At 41.5% G+C, this 20,212-nt stretch overlaps 1 protein-coding gene and 2 long non-coding RNA genes across 4 annotated transcripts; 1 reads left to right on the top strand and 2 right to left on the bottom strand.

The window, feature by feature from the left end:
- Positions 1–403: 403 nt before the first annotated feature.
- On the bottom strand, positions 404–1,371 carry LOC115549212 (uncharacterized). The gene is made up of 4 exons (XR_003977717.1): positions 1,313–1,371; positions 1,014–1,102; positions 819–924; positions 404–655 (listed from the first exon to the last, which is right to left on the bottom strand). It is a non-coding gene; the product is annotated as an uncharacterized LOC115549212 (long non-coding RNA).
- Positions 1,372–2,324: 953 nt separating this feature from the next.
- LOC115548177 (uncharacterized) lies at positions 2,325–6,031 on the top strand. 2 transcript variants are annotated; one of them, XM_030362607.1, is made up of 5 exons: positions 2,325–3,065; positions 3,515–3,661; positions 3,784–4,014; positions 4,345–4,488; positions 4,611–4,964. In XM_030362607.1, the coding sequence occupies exons 1-5, from the start codon at positions 2,892–2,894 to the stop codon at positions 4,875–4,877; spliced, it is 963 nt and encodes a 320-aa protein (XP_030218467.1). In that variant the 5' UTR covers positions 2,325–2,891; the 3' UTR covers positions 4,878–4,964. The 2 variants fall into 2 exon arrangements, with proteins under 2 accessions (XP_030218467.1, XP_030218468.1); XM_030362608.1 differs by lacking the exon at positions 4,611–4,964 and adding an exon at positions 4,995–6,031 and having other exon boundaries at positions 2,333–3,065.
- A 234-nt stretch (positions 6,032–6,265) lies between these two features.
- On the bottom strand, positions 6,266–6,956 carry LOC115549556 (uncharacterized). The gene is made up of 3 exons (XR_003977783.1): positions 6,897–6,956; positions 6,635–6,753; positions 6,266–6,388 (listed from the first exon to the last, which is right to left on the bottom strand). It is a non-coding gene; the product is annotated as an uncharacterized LOC115549556 (long non-coding RNA).
- Between the last annotated feature and the right edge of the window lie 13,256 nt (positions 6,957–20,212).

Genomic DNA, 20,212 nt, shown 5'->3' on the forward strand with positions numbered 1-20,212 from the left:
TGATGTACAGTATGTCACGCCCACCACTCCCACCTAGCGTGCCAGTGCCCTCTCTCTCCTGGCTGTCCTGTCTGTGTTACAGGCTAGACAGAGGTGTGGCGATTCCATCATATGTTTTGCACAGCTCTGATGATACCAGCGTTGGCACCGTTCACAGGAAATCTAAACAATTTGATATTGACAATATCAGTTGAAATGTTCATACTTGGTAAGTAGTTTTGGTAATTTGGTAAGTGGCACCAACTCCTGTGCTATTAACACTGACAATACTGTTCATCTGATTGAAAATAAAGGTATATATATAATAAATTATGACATGTCTTACCCATTGTACGTCCTCGTCTGTTTCTGGATTGTCTGTCGGTCCGCATTGGTGGCATACCTCAGGTCATCTAATAGGTCATCTAATAAAAGATCATGACTTTAGGTCATTATGTTCCTCATAATGACCTAAATTAACTGTAACAGTTGCTCTATATTACATTGTCTTTGCAAAGTAGCCCTAAAAAGAGAATTATAACTACATATTTTCATGGGGGAAATAGTTACCAGTATTCTCAAGGAGAGCAGTTGCGATTGCCCTTCGCATTTCCCCTACACCTTTTCTTGATGTATTGAATTTGCAGTTTTCACCTTTAAGGATACATTCAGCAAACTGGAAAAAAGCACAAGTTAAGACAAATTAATATTTTGATCTAAATGTGACAAATTACTGTTATGTTACCATTAAGAATGACATTGGCTTTGGATACATTGTCACTGACAGACAAAGTGTTAATTTTATTTAAATCATAGTTGGCCCATCACCTAACACTTACTTTCAATACAAAGGGCCCGCAGGAGGTACTGTCAGTCTGACGAGGGTGTGGGACTGTGTCGCATCCCCATCTGGACACATTGATCCCCCTAAGTCTCATGAAGGCTCTGAAATATATGAAAAGTAACTGTAGTGGATTGCTATACACTCTGTATGAACGTCCCAATAGAAATCCAAGAGCAAAATCTCAGATTACCTTGTTACATCTTTGCACCTATTTATGTCGGTACTGGATTCCCCAAGAGGATCGAGTAAGAGAGCCTTTTTTTGTGATGGGATCATGACCTTTATTTTTTTTAATAATAAAAAAGACATTAGCGGAGATCTATGCTACTAAAAGTCACACTGCAAATCACCTACACATACACATGGCAACACTGGAATTTACCACTTACTTTATGGCAAGTAGACTATATTGAATATAAGTATGTAAAATAAAATAAAGGACCGTAAGAGTAATTTATGACTTTATGTATGCCGCAAGATTTCACTTACAGTGAGTTTCCAGTGGTGGTTCTCATTGATGATCCCAAGGATGTACTTGTACATGTGTGCAGGGTGTCCGCGGAGGTCTTAAAAGTCTTAAAAAGTCTTAAATTCATTTTTCTAAATTTAAGGCCTTAAAAAGTCTTAAATTCGTCAAAAATGTCATACGCTGGTCTTAAATAAATAACTCGGAGGTCTTAAATTTGTCGGGGCAGGACTATTTTATTTTTAAATTTTCTCGCGGGACTTTTCGGGAAGGAGATGTAGAGAGGCTACTTTCTTGCTAGCTGCATATATATACGGATGTCTGCGCGCTTGCTAGCTAGTCTGCAACAATGGGGAAATGCAAGTTCAACGTCAGTTGGCTGCAAGACGTCCGTTTCAGAGGTTGGCTAGCGTCTGTTGCCAACCCAGAAGAGGCCAGATGCATTCTGTGCAAAAGTACATTTAAGCTCGGCACCATGGGGATTAAGGCTGTCCTCAGCCATATGCAGAGCCAAAAACACAAAACCTCTGCCAGGAGCCACACACAGACCCCAGCAATTTCTACATTTTGCATCTCTGCCCCGGCGCCACCGCCGCAGACGGTCCGCGCTGCTAGCACTGACCTGAGGGTAGCATTTGGTGCGACACCAACGCTGAAAGCGGAGGTGTTGTGGATTTTGAACACAGTGGTCAAGCACCAGTCCTACAACTCAAATGAGGGGATAGGAGAGCTCTTCGGTATGATGTTCCCCGACTCTCAAATCGCGAGCACCTTTACGGCCGGAAAGGACAAAACGGCGTATATAACTCGCTTCGGACTAGCGCCGTTCATCCGCAACGAGCTAATCTGCAGCGTCAACAAGGCTGATTTTGTGTTGATGTTTGATGAGACGTTGAACCACGCCACTAAGAGCAAACAACTTGACGTGCACGTCCGATATTGGGTCGGAGATCAAGTGCATTCCCGGTACTTGGGCTCACAATTCATGGGACACGCAACAGCCCGAGATTTACTGCACCACTTCAAAGTAAGTAATATAATTTTTTTTCAATGATTAATTGTGAACTTTATATGCATTTGGGCAATTTCATTATGCAGGCCTATTCAGTATAATGGTCGGCCTAAAATAGGGAATGATGACATGTGTGTGCGTGTGTGTGTGCGTGTGCTTGGGGGCCGTATATATAATTATGTGTGCGTGTGTCTGTGTTTGTGTGTGTGTGTCGGCATGTGTGTGCTTGCATATGTGTAATGCAATTACATATTAAAAGGTATAATGTGGCTGTATGATGAATATAAAAAGCTTGCAGCTTTGAGTGTTATGTTTGTGTGTTTATACATGTGTGTGTGAGTAAAGGAGTTAAGTTCATACATGTGTGTGTATTCATGCTGTGTAGGCTAGTAATTTCTACCCCATTATTTTTTTAGACTAACAGAGATGGGGACATAAGAGAAGGGAGAGGGAGTGGATGGATGGAAGAGGGAGAGAGTTAATGTTAACTGAGGATGAAATAAATTAAACTGAACCATTGGCAATCATGTCATTATAATCATAATCAACTTCTTTCTCAGGAGTGTGTGAAGGAGCTGAATCTGAGGAACATGGTGTCCATCTCCATGGATGGACCCAATGTAAATTGGAAATTCTTTGAGCTTCTACAGCAAGAGCACGCTGAGCAGTATGGTGGTGTCCAGCTGGTGAATGTGGGTAGCTGTGGCCTCCACACCCTACATAACGCATTCAAATGTGGATTCTCTATGTGGCAACTGGAGAAGGTAAGATAATTATAACTAAGAGAAATCTTTCATTAGTTTCACTAGGGAAATTAGTTTCACACATGGACAATAGAAAGAATATAAATAGAGCTTGAATTTGATTTAATGTTATTACAGATGTTTATTACCATTTACACATAATGTACATTAACCGTCAGTCTCGGGATTTGCTCAGGATGTTGCTTTGGTTACCCGGGCAACAGCCCATTTGCCTCCTTGACTCAAGTTGCCCCTGTGAGAAAAAGATATCACTGTCACTGTGTGGTCTAATGGGCGGTGCTGGTTTTACAGTCTGATATGACAGGGGGAATGGGCCTGCAATATATTGCTCCTTTAAACAATTTTAGTGAAGAAGTCCCACCAGTGCTATCAGTGTGTGCATGGGTGGGTAAAAGTCATTCTCCATCAGAGATGACGGTTAACTCATCATTCCGCTCTCTTCCACCAAGGTGTTGAGGGGGATGCACTACCTTTTTCATAACACACCAGCAAGGAGGGATGACTTCATTGCCCTCACCAAATCCTCAGTCTTCCCGCTACCATTCTGTGGGCATCGGTGGATTGAAAACCTGCCAGTTGTAGAAAGGGCCATAGAGGTAATAGTAATTAAACGTTATTTATATTATAGCACTCTAACAAAATTACAAGGTGCTGCACAATACGATAAAATAGACGTGCATGATGAAATAATAAACACATACATGATGAAATATTAAAGGTATGGCCTTCACTGGTGACATACGTGGATGCAGTGCGGACAAAGAAGGTTCCAAACCCTGGAACAGCCTCATTTGACACCATAGAAGCAGCCAAGCAAGATCCACTCATCTTGCCTAAGCTACAATTCTTCATGGCCATCTCAAGGACGTTCACTCCCTTTCTGACGAAGTATCAGACTGACGCACCAGTCATGCCATTCCTTTGCAAGGACTTGGTGGAGTTGTTCCAGGTAATCAAATTAATAATGAAGAATCAAGAAGAAAAGAAAAACAAGTTGAGCGTGTGTGGGGCATACTGTATGTGTGCGGGCATGCGTGTAGTAGGCAAAAATGGGAGACGCTGTTTGGTAGCTTGATTCATGAAACTCGTACCCAATCAAAACATAAAATGACTGAAAGATTATGTTTTTGCTCAGTAAAGGTCACTCATCATTATTTATACTTTCTTATGGTGATGTTAAGAGATTATTTTAAATAACTAATATAGAAATGTTTATCATGGTTAATGTGGTTATCAAGGTACCTACCCCTCTATGTAACAATTCCTATTACCCTTTCAGAGTATGCTTAGGCGTTTTGTCAAGAGGGAGCATCTCCAAAACATCACTCCAGTGCAGCTGGTGAGGCTGGATGTGGCTGACCAAAAGATCTGGGTCAACTTGAAGGAAGCTGACATAGGCTTGGGTGCAGAGGCAGCCCTGAAGGTAATTTAGATGTATTACTTATTACTTACTTTCTATCAAATGATGCTCCATATCCACCAGGCAGGAGAGAATGCTGTGTTAGGCCATTCAGCTGTATTTACAACACATTACCCATCTGTCAGGACCTCCAGAGAAAGAACAGCATAGGAGAGCTCACTGCCCTAGAGTTTAGGAAGGACTGCGTGAAGGGTATGTCAAATATCCTAAAGAAAGTCCAGGACAAGAGCCCCCTGAAGTACCCTATTGTGAGACAGGTGGCATGCCTGGACCCCACAGCCATGTACTCCGACCCGGACTGGTGCCAGGGAAGAATGAGGAGTGTAGTGCAGAAATTCCTGCAAGACAAGCAGTTGTCCAGAGGTGTCGCTGCTGGTATGAATAGTTCATAGAATAGTTTTAATGTTGTTCCTGATTATAAGGAACAATTGGACATAAGACCATCTGCTTATCATAATTAATCATCTAAATAAGATTTCACATATTTCCTTTCATCTGTTTTATTACAGGTGATGTGATTATCCAACAGTTTGGGAACTTCATGTCTGTCGAGGCTAAAAGTGAGAAGTTTTTGTCCTTCCGGCCCATCGAAACCAGGCTTGATGTGTTTCTGCATGGCTTTCTCAGCCAACCCTACCCTGAGCTTTGGGGTTTCTGTCAGAAGATCCTACTGTTATCCCATGGGCAGGCAACGGTCGAGAGAGGCTTCTCGATAAATAAGGAGGTGGAAACTGTAAACCTTAAGGAGGACGGTGTCATTGCCCAGAGACTGGTATGTGACTACGTTGCCGTTTGTGGGGGGGTTGCCAATGTCCCTCTCACCAAGGAGCTGCTGACCTCGGTGGGATCAGCAAGGTCAAAATATAGAGAACACCTTGACCTGGAAAAGAGGAAGAGCCAAGGTGCTGCACAAGGGCAGAAGAGGAAAGCTGCAGAAGAACACGTCGCTGAGCTTAAGAAGAAAAAGAAAACTCTCCTGGAGGTATGTGGCTCTCTGGAGAAAGATGCTGACCTGTTTGCCGAGCAAGCTGAGGGTAAGTCCGGCACCTTGATGGCTCAGCTCATAACGAAATCAAACATCCTCAGGAAGAGATGCAAGGAAAAATTAAGTGAGCTGAAAAGGATTGAGGCAGAACTGGAGATTAAGGCCACAGAACTGAGGCTCACCTGAGGCTCATTGTGTGTGTGTGTGTGTGTGTGTGTGTGTGTGTGTGTGTGTGTGTGTGTGTGTGTGTGTGTGTGTGTGTGTGTGTGTGTGTGTGTGTGTGTGTGTGTGTGTGTGTGTGTTAGGTTCATTCGTTGTTTTTTTTTGTTAGAGGTTTGCAGCTGCACTTGTTATTTCATGAACCACAGAGCCAATGCTGTTTGACTCAATTTACTAAATTTGTTTGTGTATTTTTGTATATTATTTTGTAAACTTCTTGTTCGGAAACATGCACTTGTTCTTACAGTTTTTGAACCAGAGAGCACTGAGTATCACTTTATGTTCAATAAACAGACAAAAAGTAAACTTGAATGAGTCTCATTGAGTGACACACATGCTACGCTTGGGTTGTAATACAGCGGGATCCCCCCGACCATCGCGGGTTTAAGGTCTTAAATTTCATTCAAGGTGGTCTTAAAAAGGTCTTAAAAAGTCTTAAATTTGACTTGCTGAAACCTGCAGATACCCTGTGTGTGGATCCAGCTTAAAGAATAAAAAGTTCCAATTATTTATGGAGTTCATAACTTTGTAGAGACACATCACTTCAGTATTGGAGCAGGCAAAGCTTTCCCTAACCTTCACTTTTGGTTGTTTCCTTTTCCATATGTTGGACATCTCAAATGTGTCTATTGCCATAGCCCTGTCGGTTGACTTCGCATTAAAGTCTCGCACCAGTAGCTGCATGTAGGCATTCATGACCTGAAAGAAAGAATAAAGACAAGAAAGATAATCAGTTAGATGAATAAAATGCTGTTTAATCACATGGGTAGGTCAAATGTAACACTTACAATGGAAAAACAGAGTACTAAAATGCTAATGATCCTGATAAATTAAACTGTACTATAAGTGATACCAGAGTAGTGATGTCAAAAATATATGCTCTAACAACATATGTAACAACGTGAAAGTAGTTAGTCCTTTACTATGAGCAAGGTGAGGTCTTACCTCACTCTCAAACTCCATATCTGGAGCGGTTCTTGCGATGTCGGCAAAGAAGATTAGGTATGGCCCTATTTTTGAGAGCAGCACATAGACATCTGTTCCCTGCCAAGCTTCTTCTACACCTGCAATATTAAGGTATAATAAATACTGGAAGCATCCACATAATATTTAACATGTAGAAAACCATAACATTAGATTATAAATCACATGTTTATACATATATATAATGAACTTCAGCAAATCTCCAAACATTCATATCACATACATTTAGCTGGGTCTGTGACTGGGGATGCTGCTGGGGTGGATGCTGCTGGGGTGGATGCTGGTGGGGTGGATGCTGGTGGGGTGGATGCTGCTGGGGTGGATGCTGCTGGGGTGGATGCTGGTGGGGTGGATGCTGCTGGGGTGGATGCTGGTGGGGTGGATGCTGCTGGGGTGGATGCTGGTGCTGGGGTGGATGCTGGTGGGGTGGATGCTGGTGGGGTGGATGCTGCTGGGGTGGATGCTGGTGCTGGGGTGGATGCTGGTGGGGTGGATGCTGGTGGGGTGGATGCTGGTGCTGGGGTGGATGCTGGTGGGGTGGATGCTGGTGGGGTGGATGCTGGTGGGGTGGATGCTGGTGCTGGGGTGCATGCTGGTGGGGTGGATGCTGGTGCTGGGGTGGATGCTGGTGGGGTGGATGCTGCCAATGTGGTGCCGGCTAGCTTGAGGTTTACCTTCAAATTTTGGGGGATGTGAGGACTCTGTGCATGGTGATGCTTCAGGTGGTCAATATTGATCTTTGGAAAGACAACACCATTCACGTCCACCAAGTCAGCACTTTTGTTCTCAACTGACAACACAGTGTATGGCCCCAGGAAATTGGGGTCCAGCTTGCCTCCTTTCCTTTGCCGGCTCCTAATGTTCAACCTCCAGACCATGTCACCAACATTGAATTTCTGCATCGATGATTTTTGGGACATCCTCTTCATCTTCTCTTGTGCTTTCTTGGTGTTCCCCTCAGCACACGAGAGAATTTTGCTGATATTGAGGGCAGAGTCGGTCAGGTTGTCTTTGGCCACAGCGTCCTCGACACTGCTGTCAATCTGAAAATGTATTTTAAGTTTATAGCGTGATATTTATAGAAAAGCTTACACATTTATTAGTATTTCAGTCTGTAGTATTGAATATTTTGAGTAGTTAAAAGCCTGTACTAACCTGGTACTGCTCTGGGATCTGGGATGGATATCGCGCCTCTCTTCCAAACATCATATAGAATGGCGAGAAATTAGTGGTCATTTGTTTTTTTGTCCTTAGGCCAAACATTACCGCATCGAGATGCATGTCCCATTCCTTGGGGTTGTTTCCCACCAGTTTGCAAAGTGCTCTGAAGAGATGATACCATCAAAGATTGATTAATATTGCCTCGTCAGATTTTCACCTTTGAGCTTTTCAAAGATATAGCATAATAAAATAACATATTAGAACAACATTATTTTATAGTGAGTATTATTACAATTAAAACATACAGATCATACCTCTGTATGGTTGCATTCATCCTTTCCACTAAACCATTGGTTTGTGGATGATACGGAGCACAAAGACTCCTTTTGATTTGCAATACTTCACAAACATTTTTGTTGAGCTGTTATTAGTAAAGAATGACAAGAGAAACAGTTAAGGACATTGTGTAAGAAAGTATTTAACCAATTTCATGAAATGACAAAACAAGCCAGCAGCACTTGTGACTTAATCCTGTGGTCCAGCTTATACTGTACATATGAAACCTACAGCATTTACAAACTCCGTCCCCTGGTCTGTGAGGACTCTCTTAGGTGCTTCAAATTGGTGCACAAACTTCAAGAGACACCCAGTGACTTCTTTTGCTGTCTTCGATGGAAGGGCATAAGCTTGTGGCCACTTAGTGAGGTAGTCCACCATGACGCAAATGTACTGGTTCCCTCTGTCGGTGACTGTCAGCTTCCCAATGAGGTCCATTCCGACCAGCTCAAATGGCTCTTTAACCTAGAAGAAATGAATGAATGACAAAAATATCTCCCTTTTTATATTTGGTTTTCCATATTTCATTTAAATGTAAAATGTTTAATAAGGAAACATCGCATCAATCATTATGACTCATTATTATTGTTGAGACATACAAAACACAAGTTGTATTAGGAGCGTAATAGAAAAGAAAACATACTGTGATGGGTATATACTCCACCTCACGCTTTATGGTCGTTGTGTTGGCCTGGCATGGAACACACTGTGCCACCTTTATTAAAACAGCAATATTTAAAATGTTAAAATACAGAAATGTATATGATCTTCATTTGAAAAGGCTTGAATTTGGAATACTGTTGAAAAAAACCATTTAGTATAATCACCCATGAGTCAATCTCTGAAGACATGCCAGGCCAATAAAATCTGGCAGAGATGGCATCTCTGGTCTTTCGCTGCCCACAGTGCGCTCCGATACTGCTGCTGTGGAACTCTGCGAAAATTGCCTTTGCCTCCTCTTTTCCACAGACAACTTTGGTTGTACTGGCAGTAGATGTCGCCTTGCGACGCACATAATACAGTTCATTGTCTGTGAAATTGTAGAAAATTACTTTATGACAAAGACATGTAGGGCCTAGTTTATAACATTACAAAACAGAACGGCAACATTAACATTATAGAATAGTGAAACCTATAATATAGTTTAGTATAGTGTAATAGCCAATTAACCTTTTGTTTGGCTTTGTGTTTAATTTGATGCATACACCACCTGAGTGCATTGCAGTCAGGTGGTTTGCATGCCAACATACGGTTTCTGACCGTAATTAAAAATAAATAAATCTAAAAATCTAAAATTTGATCTCTGAATGGTGTACATTCAACACTCAATTCTTCCAGAGCAGGACCCTCACCTGGACATACAACATACTACACAGCTCATTAAAAGCAAGATTTTTGATCTCAGGTTTTAGTGTGTTAATTGTATCCCTCCTTGTCTGTGTCTGTTCTGTCTGCTGGTGGGTTTCCAGCTCTAGCTTGAGTCCCTGTGTACCCTACATAGCTTCACCTATGTAGGGTAGGCCTACACTATAAATATTTAGTGTAAATATTTGTAACATAATGATATTTTATTGAAACAACATTGATCTCACACATTTTTGTGTGACATTATAATATGAGCTATTTTTTTTCGTTCCTTGAATTTCACTCCGAAATTTGCATTACTTCTTGTCTCTCACCTTCAATGCGGAATAGAAGTGCCTTCTTGCGGAAAATATTTTTTTCCTGCTTGGACAAGCCCTCAGGATAAATGCATTTGCATTTATAATCTAAAATTTCGGAATATATTTTGGGATCCATCTTCAACACGTGCTTTGATTTATCATCTAAACTCTCGTAGATGTTTACCTAAAACTCTCGTGATAATTGGTGAAAGGTCACCTGAAGTTCAAAGCCGAAGACTTCATAATGAAGAAAATGTTGTATTTTCAGTAACAATCAACACTCAGCCGTCAATACGTTTCTCAGACTTTGCAAACAAGAAATAGGAGAGGGGTGATGAATATGCCAGGCTAAATTGGCTGGGTATTGAATATATCCAGTATATATATATTCAATATATCCAAAATATATATTGGATATATTGAATATGTATTGAATATATATTGAATATATCCAATATACTTCACAGGCACCACAGGACTGTGGTGGCATCTCTCGATGGCGAGGCTGTGCTCACTGAGTCTGTAGGCCTACATAGTAAAGGATTTCCTTAGTTTTGGATTTGTCACAGTTAAATGTGCTTTCTAGGGTAGGCTACCAAGAGGTTGTCAAAATTGAGCAAATAACATAATGCATACATTTATTACTTCTAACTACTACGTATTTAAGTGCTCTCGTAGTTCATTGTCGTGAATGTTGTAGCGTACATGGGTCGTCGGAGGTTCCATTGCGATGCGTTCGTCTTAAAACTTACAACCTAAAACATGCCATCGCTTTTTGTGATAAATTCCTCAACTTCTGATGTTGTGATATAATATAAACACTAATTTTGACTAATATTGTCCGACGGAAGAGCTCCTCGAACTAAACGAAAGTATGGGGCGTTGACAATAAGCGAATGCGCGTTCACGCGTAGGGGGGTCGTAATATGCAGGGGGGTCGAAATTCGGCACAACACCGGGACATATTTCTGGCGAATTGCGTCCGAAAGAGATTCTTACTCTGTCGCCAGTAATCTCTTCGCACCGGCAACACAAGCAGCCTCGTTCCATACTTCTTCTTCCTCGTCGTCATTCACGAACATGTGCCTTAACCATAATTCCCGGTCAATCGGTTCGTATTCTTCATCAAAGTACTCGGCCTCATCAACATCTTCGAAGCCGAGAAACTCCTCGAAATCGCTACCGTCAGAAAAGTCTACAGTCTCAAAATCCGCCATACTTGATTGAAGAAATTTCTGAACTAAACTCACGAGGAACAAGTTGACACCTATATGTGTCTATTCTGATGCATTTCGTTGGCCCAGAGGCCGACACTTTGGGCAAAAACCCCCCTTATACAGAAAAACGACGCAAACGCTTTCCCGTCCTTAAAGGTAGAATGACGCAACAGCGCCCCCGGCTTTAAAGGTAGAACAGCGGCAATGCTTTCCCGGCTTAAATGGGTTAAGTGAAGTTACCCATGTCCCACAAAGCTTGTACACAGGCAAAGGATAATAATCTAGTTTCTGCTCAGGCTTCCAACATTTCATTTCATACAATGGAAATGCTGGCATATAGGACATGTCATGAGGTGTAACAATAAAGTACACATGCTGGTCCTGCATCACAAGCATGAGCTCAATCTGTCCGAATTCAAGTGCCTCACTTTGGTTTAAACACAGAAAGAGTCCCTTTTTGTACTGAGTGCCTTTCCACTGCACCTCGTTAGCTGACTCAACATTGGTTTCTTTGACTATGGTTTCTTCTACTGCAGAGCACACTGCTTCGCTGTACAGTTCAGCATGGAAAGGAAAGCATGGAGTTCTTAACCACCAATGAGGGTGCAAAAAAGGAGCCAGAATGAAGGTATGCCTGCAGTAGCTGATGGTTCTTTGCAAGTGTGTGACATACATTTTTTAAGTTTTGTGTCTTTCGGACACATCTTTTGAAACATGAGTGGTTACTCTCGAACCTCATTGTCCACAGCCGAATGAGTGGGCCAAACTTTAGTATTAAGGCAGGGTAGTGGGTGAGGTAATGGTGCTTTGGTTTTTGTGAAGGAAAGAAATCTTTCCTTCCTTCCAGATAATCACCAATTACAACACTGAGCAATGCAACATGGGGTACTGATATAGTAGGGGCACAAATCAATTCCACTAGCTCTTTCAGCTGGACAGTCAGTTGCCATACAGGATCCTCTGTGATCTTTTCGGCAATGATAATGGGGAGAAGTCTCAGCAAATACAAGTTTTCGGTAACACTTTATTTTGATAGTCCACTGTTACACTCAACAAGCTATCAGTTGACACTCAACAAGCTATCAGTAGATATGCAGTTGCATGTTGACACTCAACAAGCTATCAGTTGACACTCAACAAGCTATCCGTAGATATATCAGTACATATGTGTCAACAGTTTATGAGTTAGCCCTAACCTTAGGGTTAGTGTGAACTCATTCACTGTTGACATGCAACTGCATATCTACTGATAGCTTGTTGAGTGTCAACAGTGGACTATCAAAATAAAGTGATACCCAGTTTTCTGCTGCCTGGCCACCTGATTTCACACCCTTTACTGAAATTTCAGCTGGTTTAGAACTACCATCAGATCCCTGGTAACTAAACTGTTTGGGTTAGGTATGATTGGCATATCTAACCACCAGTCCGTAATTCAGTAGCTATACCTCCTCTTATTCCTATCCAATAACCAAGAAGGACCTACACTGACTAATCTGCAACTAACGAAAGTTCTTCCTTTCTGCTTTGGTATTGATCGAGTCAAGACTGTAGCCATCCTGTATTGAAATGGTAAGTTGACAGGGGTAGTTCGGAATTTCCAAGTGAGCCAGTGTGTTATTATCATTGGAGACCATTTTCTGCACGTTTAATTCAGTCCTTATGGTTGCAGAGTTCGCTGGTGATAGGCTAGCTAGCGCAAGTCGACGGTTTCTGCTAGCCTGCCAGTTTTACCCACTCCACAGTACTCCCGAGGCAAATCAATTATAACACCAGACAGATGTAATCAGATGTTGATAGAATAATGTTAGAAATAAAACTATCCTTGCGTCGTAATGAGCGTATTACATTTTTAGGGACTACTTTCTCAGCAGCGGCGGATTTTTACTTTGCTCCGGTGTTGCAACCAATTCACTACAGCAGGCCGTAAACCGAGAAGCGCGCTGCAGTCAGCCGCTGCAGTAGCTTGCTTCCAACTACAAGGTTAATCTTATTGTATATCAGTATATGCTAGACGTGAACCTCCTAAAATGGCGCAATTTGATTAATTCGGGATATTGTGAAATTATTCTTAGTCTGATTTAGGCCACTACAACTGTATATAAACTATATTTCAATCAACATGGTATTATATGATTAGGCATATTATTTTTATTTTTTTTGCAGTTATTTATAAATTTGTTTTCCTTCCATGTAGCCTAAGGCAAAGAAGAAGGCAGCAATGGCTAGAATCTAAGAAGAACATGATGCAATCAGGTAATTTCCATTTTTTTCTTGTTGTTTCTGTCAACTAGTAGTGCATGCCCGTAGCGTGTGCATGCCCTAGCAAGTCTGAAACCGCGCCAAAATCACGTGGCCGAGAGCGGTATCGCAGAGGCGTGGTTATGCGAGGGTGCCACAGACACACAGAGCTTGTGGTTTTATATATATTTAACATTTATTCACCGAAGGCTCAGTGAATAGTGGGGAATAGCCCCCATAATAGTTTTTGTATATACTACACATGTATAATTATTTTAGTATATACTACACATGTATAATTGTAAATAATTGTTATAATCTATACTACACATGAACACTTTTTGCCGGGATATATTTGTTTTTATTAGCGGTTTATTTGTTTTTATTAGCGTGACAAGACGACCGTCACACGCGCTCCCCACAATATCCCGAATTTGAGATCTCAATCATGGGATATTGCAGAATATCCCGAGATAGCAAACCAATCAAATTGCGCCATCTTAGGAGGTTCACGTGTAGCATATACTAAATATCTATATCTATGTAGATAGATCTACAGGTAAAAGCTTTTTCACTGAATATATTTAAATTCTTAATTCATGTATTCTGTCTATGTCTTGAAGATAATGAAAGTGTGGCACCCAGTTGCAGCAGCAATAGCAGTGGATTAGGTAATGGTTGTCATTCTCTACCATCATGTTAATGCATACTATAAATCATTGGCTTCGTCATTATGTTTTATAATATTTTTTTATTTGTGGTAATGTTTTATTAAGGATCAGTGTCGGTTGTTGAGTTTCTCGAAGCAAAGATCCAGTGGCAAGACAAAAAAATTAAAGAGCTTGAAAAAAAGCGCAACTTTCTTCACTCAGAAGTCCTGAAGGAGAAATCAAGTGAGTAATATCGGAGCAACTTACCATGGAAATCCAGGGGAAGCGTGAGAAAATTAGATTTTTTCAATGAAGAAAGCTCATTCCAATCAGGGCCTCCACAAGCCAAGTATAGAGCTACACAATGTGTCATTAATGTGAGCATTATTTATTTCTTATTTGTAGCACCCCCCCACCACCAAAAATGTGGACAGAGTCAAGGGGAAACACTGATGAGCTCTCTTTTTAGACCATACATGTGTTTGCATCCCTGTATAAACATAAACAAAATAAGTTTTATAGGGAAAAAAATAAATAATAATTCTGATCACAAGCTGTTCTTGTAAAGACTACACTGTGGAAGATGAGGAGGATGATGACATGGACGAAGGTGACCTTCTGGTGTCTTCTCCAAACATCAGCGACTCCTCAGAGAGAGATGCCAGCCCAGAAGCCAGAAGCCAGAAGCCAAAAACGCCATCGTTAATCTCGGTCACCCAAACGGACATCATCTCTGGCTCTGTCTGGGCGAGCTCACATAAGAGGTAAGAATTGCTCTACTCAAACCCCTACCAAGTGAGTGACTATCTTATAAGTATGATGATAAGCAATGGGTGAAAGAAATTATGCTATATGTAAAATATGCTCATTAAAATAAGAGTAACATTGCAGTTTCATTCTTCTTCTTTTTTTTGTGGTCAGTCAAAGGGCCAGATGAAGTCGTGGAAAGATACAAACGCGTGATGAAAACATTTAAGTGTGTGTGCACCATGACGGAGGCATTCAACATCAACAACGTGGAACGGGGGACCATAAAAATGACTGCTCCAATCGCGGAACTAAAGAATGCAGACCCTGACACGTTCCTGACCTTAAAGTACAACCCTGCGAGCGAAACATTGTCTCAGTTCGCCAAGAAGTGTGCATCCCACATCAAAACAGAAAAAAAGGCTATCGTCAAGGACATGAAGTCCAAGGGAAAACTTCTTCCTTTGCTTATTCAATATTAAGGTGCTTAGAATTAGGAATTACTTGCATACTGTACTCACTCACTACCTAGCTAGCTAGCTAGGACACACACACACACACACACACACACACACACACACACACACACACACACACACACACACACACACACACACCACAAGATAATATAATGTCGTTCCAGGGGTCACATCACATGGCCTTTTTCCCACTGGGTCTTCTCTCCCCCTCTCTCTCTCCCCCACACTCTTCTCTCTCCATCTACCATTCTCACTCTTCTCTCTCATTCTTCCCCTTGCTCTTCTCTCTCTCCCCTCTACCTTTCTCTCTCATTCCCGCCCATGTGCTTGTCTCTCCCCCTCTCCCAGCCGGAAGCTGTAAAGTTACACCCCTTATGTTGAATTTGAAGATTTGTTCTGTTCTCTTTACGCCTTTAAGCGCCCTTAAGCGTACATATTATGTTTTGTTACTGTGTCCTAGTGTATGATTTTCTTTTATTTAAAATGTTAATGAAAGTTCTTCATTAATAAAAAAATTGCTGGCTATCAATCTGCTTATCTGTTATCGTGTGCAGTAATTATGGTTTACTAATTGTGAAGAGGGGGCAACTTTAGAATAGGGAACATGTGAGGCTTGATACTTCTTGAATTACCCATGAATTAAATATGAAAAACAGCCAACTTTAGAAGAGGGAACATATTCTGACCTACAATGGCTTAATATGTAGGTATATGGAAAATATTAACACTTGTAGTTATGCATTTTATTCCACAAGAACAGACCATAATAATGTGTTGTAAAGGGTTTATAATTATTCATGAGATGCTGACACTTAATAAGGCCCTTACCAAACTTTTGTCTGTTCAGATCATAATTCATGGTCAACAAGGTCCTTATTTACCATCAATTATCAAGTAATTAGGGGGTTACAGCAGAGAAACTTGTAGTAAATTGGTCTGTTAATGGCAGAATATGGTCATGTAGAGTAAAGTATGAATTAAGTAAGGGATAATGTATAGAACGCCGGTAATTATCGAGAAAATAAGCCCCGACAGGGCGAACAGGACACCGACACGCAGCGGAGGTGTCTTGCTTCGCCATGAAGGGGCTTATTTTACGATAATGACTGGCAAAGTTCTATACATTATCCCGCTTATTACACGGCTACTTGCCAAAACGAAACAATTTATTTACAATGTATTTGTTATCAGCATTCATAGTGTTGATCAGCAGAGAAATAGTCCGCCCAAGATGTTGATGTCGCTAAGCGACCGAGGACGCTTGGGTTGGACCCTTAGGTCCATGCTTATTACACGGCTACTTGCCAAAAAGAAAAAATAACCACAAAAAAAATGTTAGTGCTTATTTTTATTTATTCATGTTGAACTGTACATTCCCATTAATTGTAAAATTTGACAAGGAGAATGGGGCTTCTTTTGGAATATCGAAGGAGATGTTTCTGTCTGCATTCCTGATTTCTTCGGGGGCCATGGACACACCTTAGGAAAACGACAGCACGTTAGCCAGAAAATGTTTGACATTTCAGATCGTTTATGTAAGACTATGTAGGCCTAATATAACTCACCAGATCTGCTATTGCTGGGATGAGAGGACAGGACTCTGCTCCACTTTTCCCTGTCTGTCAAGGACGGAGTCCAATAGCTCCTCAGACTGTCCTCACATCTGTGCCCCGTCACAGACAATATTTCCCGACTCTCCAGACCAGCCTGCGACAGCAGTTGGACAGCGGTGCTGCGCAGACTGTGGTTGGTATACCTCCTGGAGAGGCCCGCTTCCTTGCTGAGTTTAGGCAACATTTCCCCAAGGAAATTGTGTCCCATGGGCTCCCGAGAGTACCATTCATCCTGCTTGTTAAGCAGCTGCTGGTCCTTTTTGAGAGGGTGCAAGTAAAATGACTCGGCATCGTGGGGGCAAATGGAGATGTACTTTTTAAAACTGGCAACGGGGCAATGTGGGTTGTCAGGTTCCGAGAAAATGTAGCCATGGTGATTTTCTTTGCATGGATCTATGGCATCTTTGTGATTTTTTGTCTCAGCGTTGTGTGAAAGAGAAATATACTTGTAGCTATTCTCGTCTTTTTTTAAAACAAAAGAGGCACTCGTTAAGAACCGATTGCCCTCTCTGCCGCGTCTTGCCAGATGCAGCTGCACATCGAACCATACCTTCCTGACAAGTCCGTGAGCTGTGTTGACAGAAAGTGCCTCAGAGTTCATGAGCAACTGTAGGTCTTTCGTTGAGATAGGGGGGTGATGCTTGCTGGTGTCTTTGCCTTTTTTCTGTAGGTTTTTGATTACGGACTTGAACACATCATTGCTCGATTTGAAGCTGACAGATTTCATAGTGTCAAATCTGGGCAATTATCCATTATCCCGCTTATTACATGGCTACTTGCCAAAACGTAGTATATGAACTAAGTGCCATATAGTCGCACTTGAGTATGCCTTGCCGTTTGTATTTTGCACTGACGGATAAAAGGATCGTAGCATCTTATTTAGATTCTCTGAACTTTTGTTTAACAAGTCTGATGACATGTTTTTCTCTGTCAACCAGTCTTGGAAAACTGACATGGCCCATATTGTGCTCTTTTTAGTATTAATTTCGTGTCGATCCTCTTCTATTTGATCAACTTCTCCCTCATTCAAAACTTTGTCTCCTCTTTGTAGTTTTTCTCTTTTGCCGTTTTTTCCAATTTTATTTGAGTTAATTGGTAACTCAGCCAAAGTGTCCTGCCTTCAACGTTGCTTTCGGCTTCAGATCAGCTGGCGTCGCTTAGCAACCAAAGACGCTGGGGTTAACAAGTTACCGGACTACGTGCGGAGTGATACCAAAGGCAAAAAGTCCTTTTGTTTACCTTGACAGCAGTCATTATTCATCCGTTGCCAATGAATTATCCAAAAATAATTGACCGCCGGAAGTTGTGAAGCGCCCATGCAAGTGAACAGAATGTTGAAAAGACCCGTGTAATAATCATTTATAATGGATAATAAAGGGCTAATGTACTGCTAAAATCCATGTTAGTAAGCAGCTAGTTTATGATTAATATGTGTATCTTAATTTAAAGTGTTACCGAAGACTGTATAAATAAAAGTGCTTTATCTACTGTGAAACACTCATTTATCTTCAAGCTATCATGTTCAAATGGCACCTAAACAATTAAAATGTCTCCTATCTGGAAAAAGCAGCTACTTTAGATTAGTTTCAGATGTTCAGATGTCAATGTTGGTAAAAGCCAAGCACAAAAGACACCTTTGCAGAAACTCCAGCGTTGATGCCAGCTCTGACGGGTAATGAATGTTGAAACAATAGAAGCTCCCAAACATTGAGCACAGGGCAGAAATGAATGAGGGGATGTGGTCGTTAACGATATTTTGATCCACGCTCAGCATGGTGCGCCTTGAAGAAAAGCAGGATTGTCCTAAAGAGGAGAAAAAACTAAAAACATTAAAAGGCAAGTCTTCCTGAAACATTTAAAACAACTTTTTAAGCACTTTTCTTTTATAGTTTTCAAGGTCTATTAAATTGCTTGACATAGACACAATGTGCTGTATACAGGTGGAGAGTGAAATGTAGAGCCTTTTAAGGCAAATTTGACTAAATTACTGAAAAAAGATACTTACCGCACACAACAATGGTAGGGGTCAACTGGACTTTTCCATCTGTATTTCCTTGGCCAGACACGTGTCCTCAACATAACAGAACATTGCGTCTTCTTTCTCATTGAAGTATGACCACAGAAGCCGCACCATCCCTTTGACGTCTTCAGAGAGACCCCACAGCTCTCCTCTCATTGCTTTTAACTTTGTTAAAGCCTGTAGGAACCTTTTGTTCTTGTGGACAGCAACAGTGTTCAGGTAGTACAGGAGTCGTTTCCCTTTCATATCCAGATTCCTCGAGAACGTTTCTTGAAGCCCAATTCTGGTGAGTTCCCTGAAGTGGACTGCCATGCCAAGTTCCTCAAAGAAAAATGGCCACTGTTCAAGGAGATGCTTGATGTTTTTCCCCTGGTTAACTTCTTTACGCTGGGAGTAGAAAGTGTTCTTCATTAGGCTTTTGAGCTCCTCTGAATTAACGTCCGGTCTCTTCATTTTTTCTCTCTTTTCCTTCTGGCTCTCTGGGTTCTCTCCAAGAGGAAGGAATTTTGGATCCCATGTTATGCACCCATAAGTGTCCTGGATTGCTGCTCTCTTTTCTGGGGGGACTTCATCAGTGTCAGAATCATCGGTGTCAGAATCATCAGTGCGATACCTTCGCTTTCTTATTTTTGGGGTTGTTGATCGCTTCACATTCTCGATACGTTTTGCAATTGCTTAACAAGAGTGATACCCTTGCCCCATCACGTCTCCTTCTATGACGTCTTGCAAAGATTTGGGATATTTTGATACCATCTTTTTTGCAACTTCAATAGAGCTCCTTCTACTTATTCAGGAAATTTTTTGTTTCATCTCATGAACCACTAGGCGGACCATCTCCCTTCTCATTCTTGGACTCGGTCGCTTTTCTCTCTCCAAAGTCTGCATCAGTTCCTCTGGGAACTTATCCCACGGAATCACAAAGGTAACCACCCAGTCGACATGAGGGCTTTGGCTGCTGTTAGAAGAGGTTGGGGTTAATCTACCTGGTGAAAGAGACTGCAAGGATGGAGGAGGTCCTGGCGAAGCATCAACAGATGAGCTGCTGGTTGTAATACTTGATTTCCATTTTTGTTTCAAGACAGCAACGACTTTTCGTGGTTGAATTGGCCTCAGCGCAGACAGCAAGTCAGCTTCCTCAATAAACTGGAAATCATCATAGGTCTCTACCCCAAGGGATTGTAAGTCCTCTTCTAAAACATCCTTTGTCATCTCTGGAAGGTCAGGCAAGACTTCAGTGATCGCGGAGCATAGAAACGATTGCTCCAAGGCAGTCATATCTATAATCAAAGAAGAATGACAACTGAAAAGAAATAAATAAGCCAACGCATAACACATACAGTTAAGCTGAAACTCTACTTGATTGCAAAGTGTTATGCGAGTGATGATTTAGACATTTATGCATCTTAAAAGGAAA

This window comes from Gadus morhua, chromosome 8, assembly GCF_902167405.1.
Source record: "Gadus morhua chromosome 8, gadMor3.0, whole genome shotgun sequence".
In the NCBI taxonomy this organism is placed as follows: Eukaryota; Metazoa; Chordata; class Actinopteri; order Gadiformes; family Gadidae; genus Gadus; species Gadus morhua.

Bases quoted from the DNA above. Each gene is read 5' to 3' on its own strand.
- LOC115548177 (XM_030362607.1), top strand. From the start codon at position 2,892: ATGGTGTCCATCTCCATGGATGGACCCAATGTAAATTGGAAATTCTTT. The intron at 3,066-3,514 runs GTAAGATAATTA...TCTTCCACCAAG, and splicing joins CTATGTGGCAACTGGAGAAG to GTGTTGAGGGGGATGCACTA. The intron at 3,662-3,783 runs GTAATAGTAATT...GAAATATTAAAG, and splicing joins TTGTAGAAAGGGCCATAGAG to GTATGGCCTTCACTGGTGAC.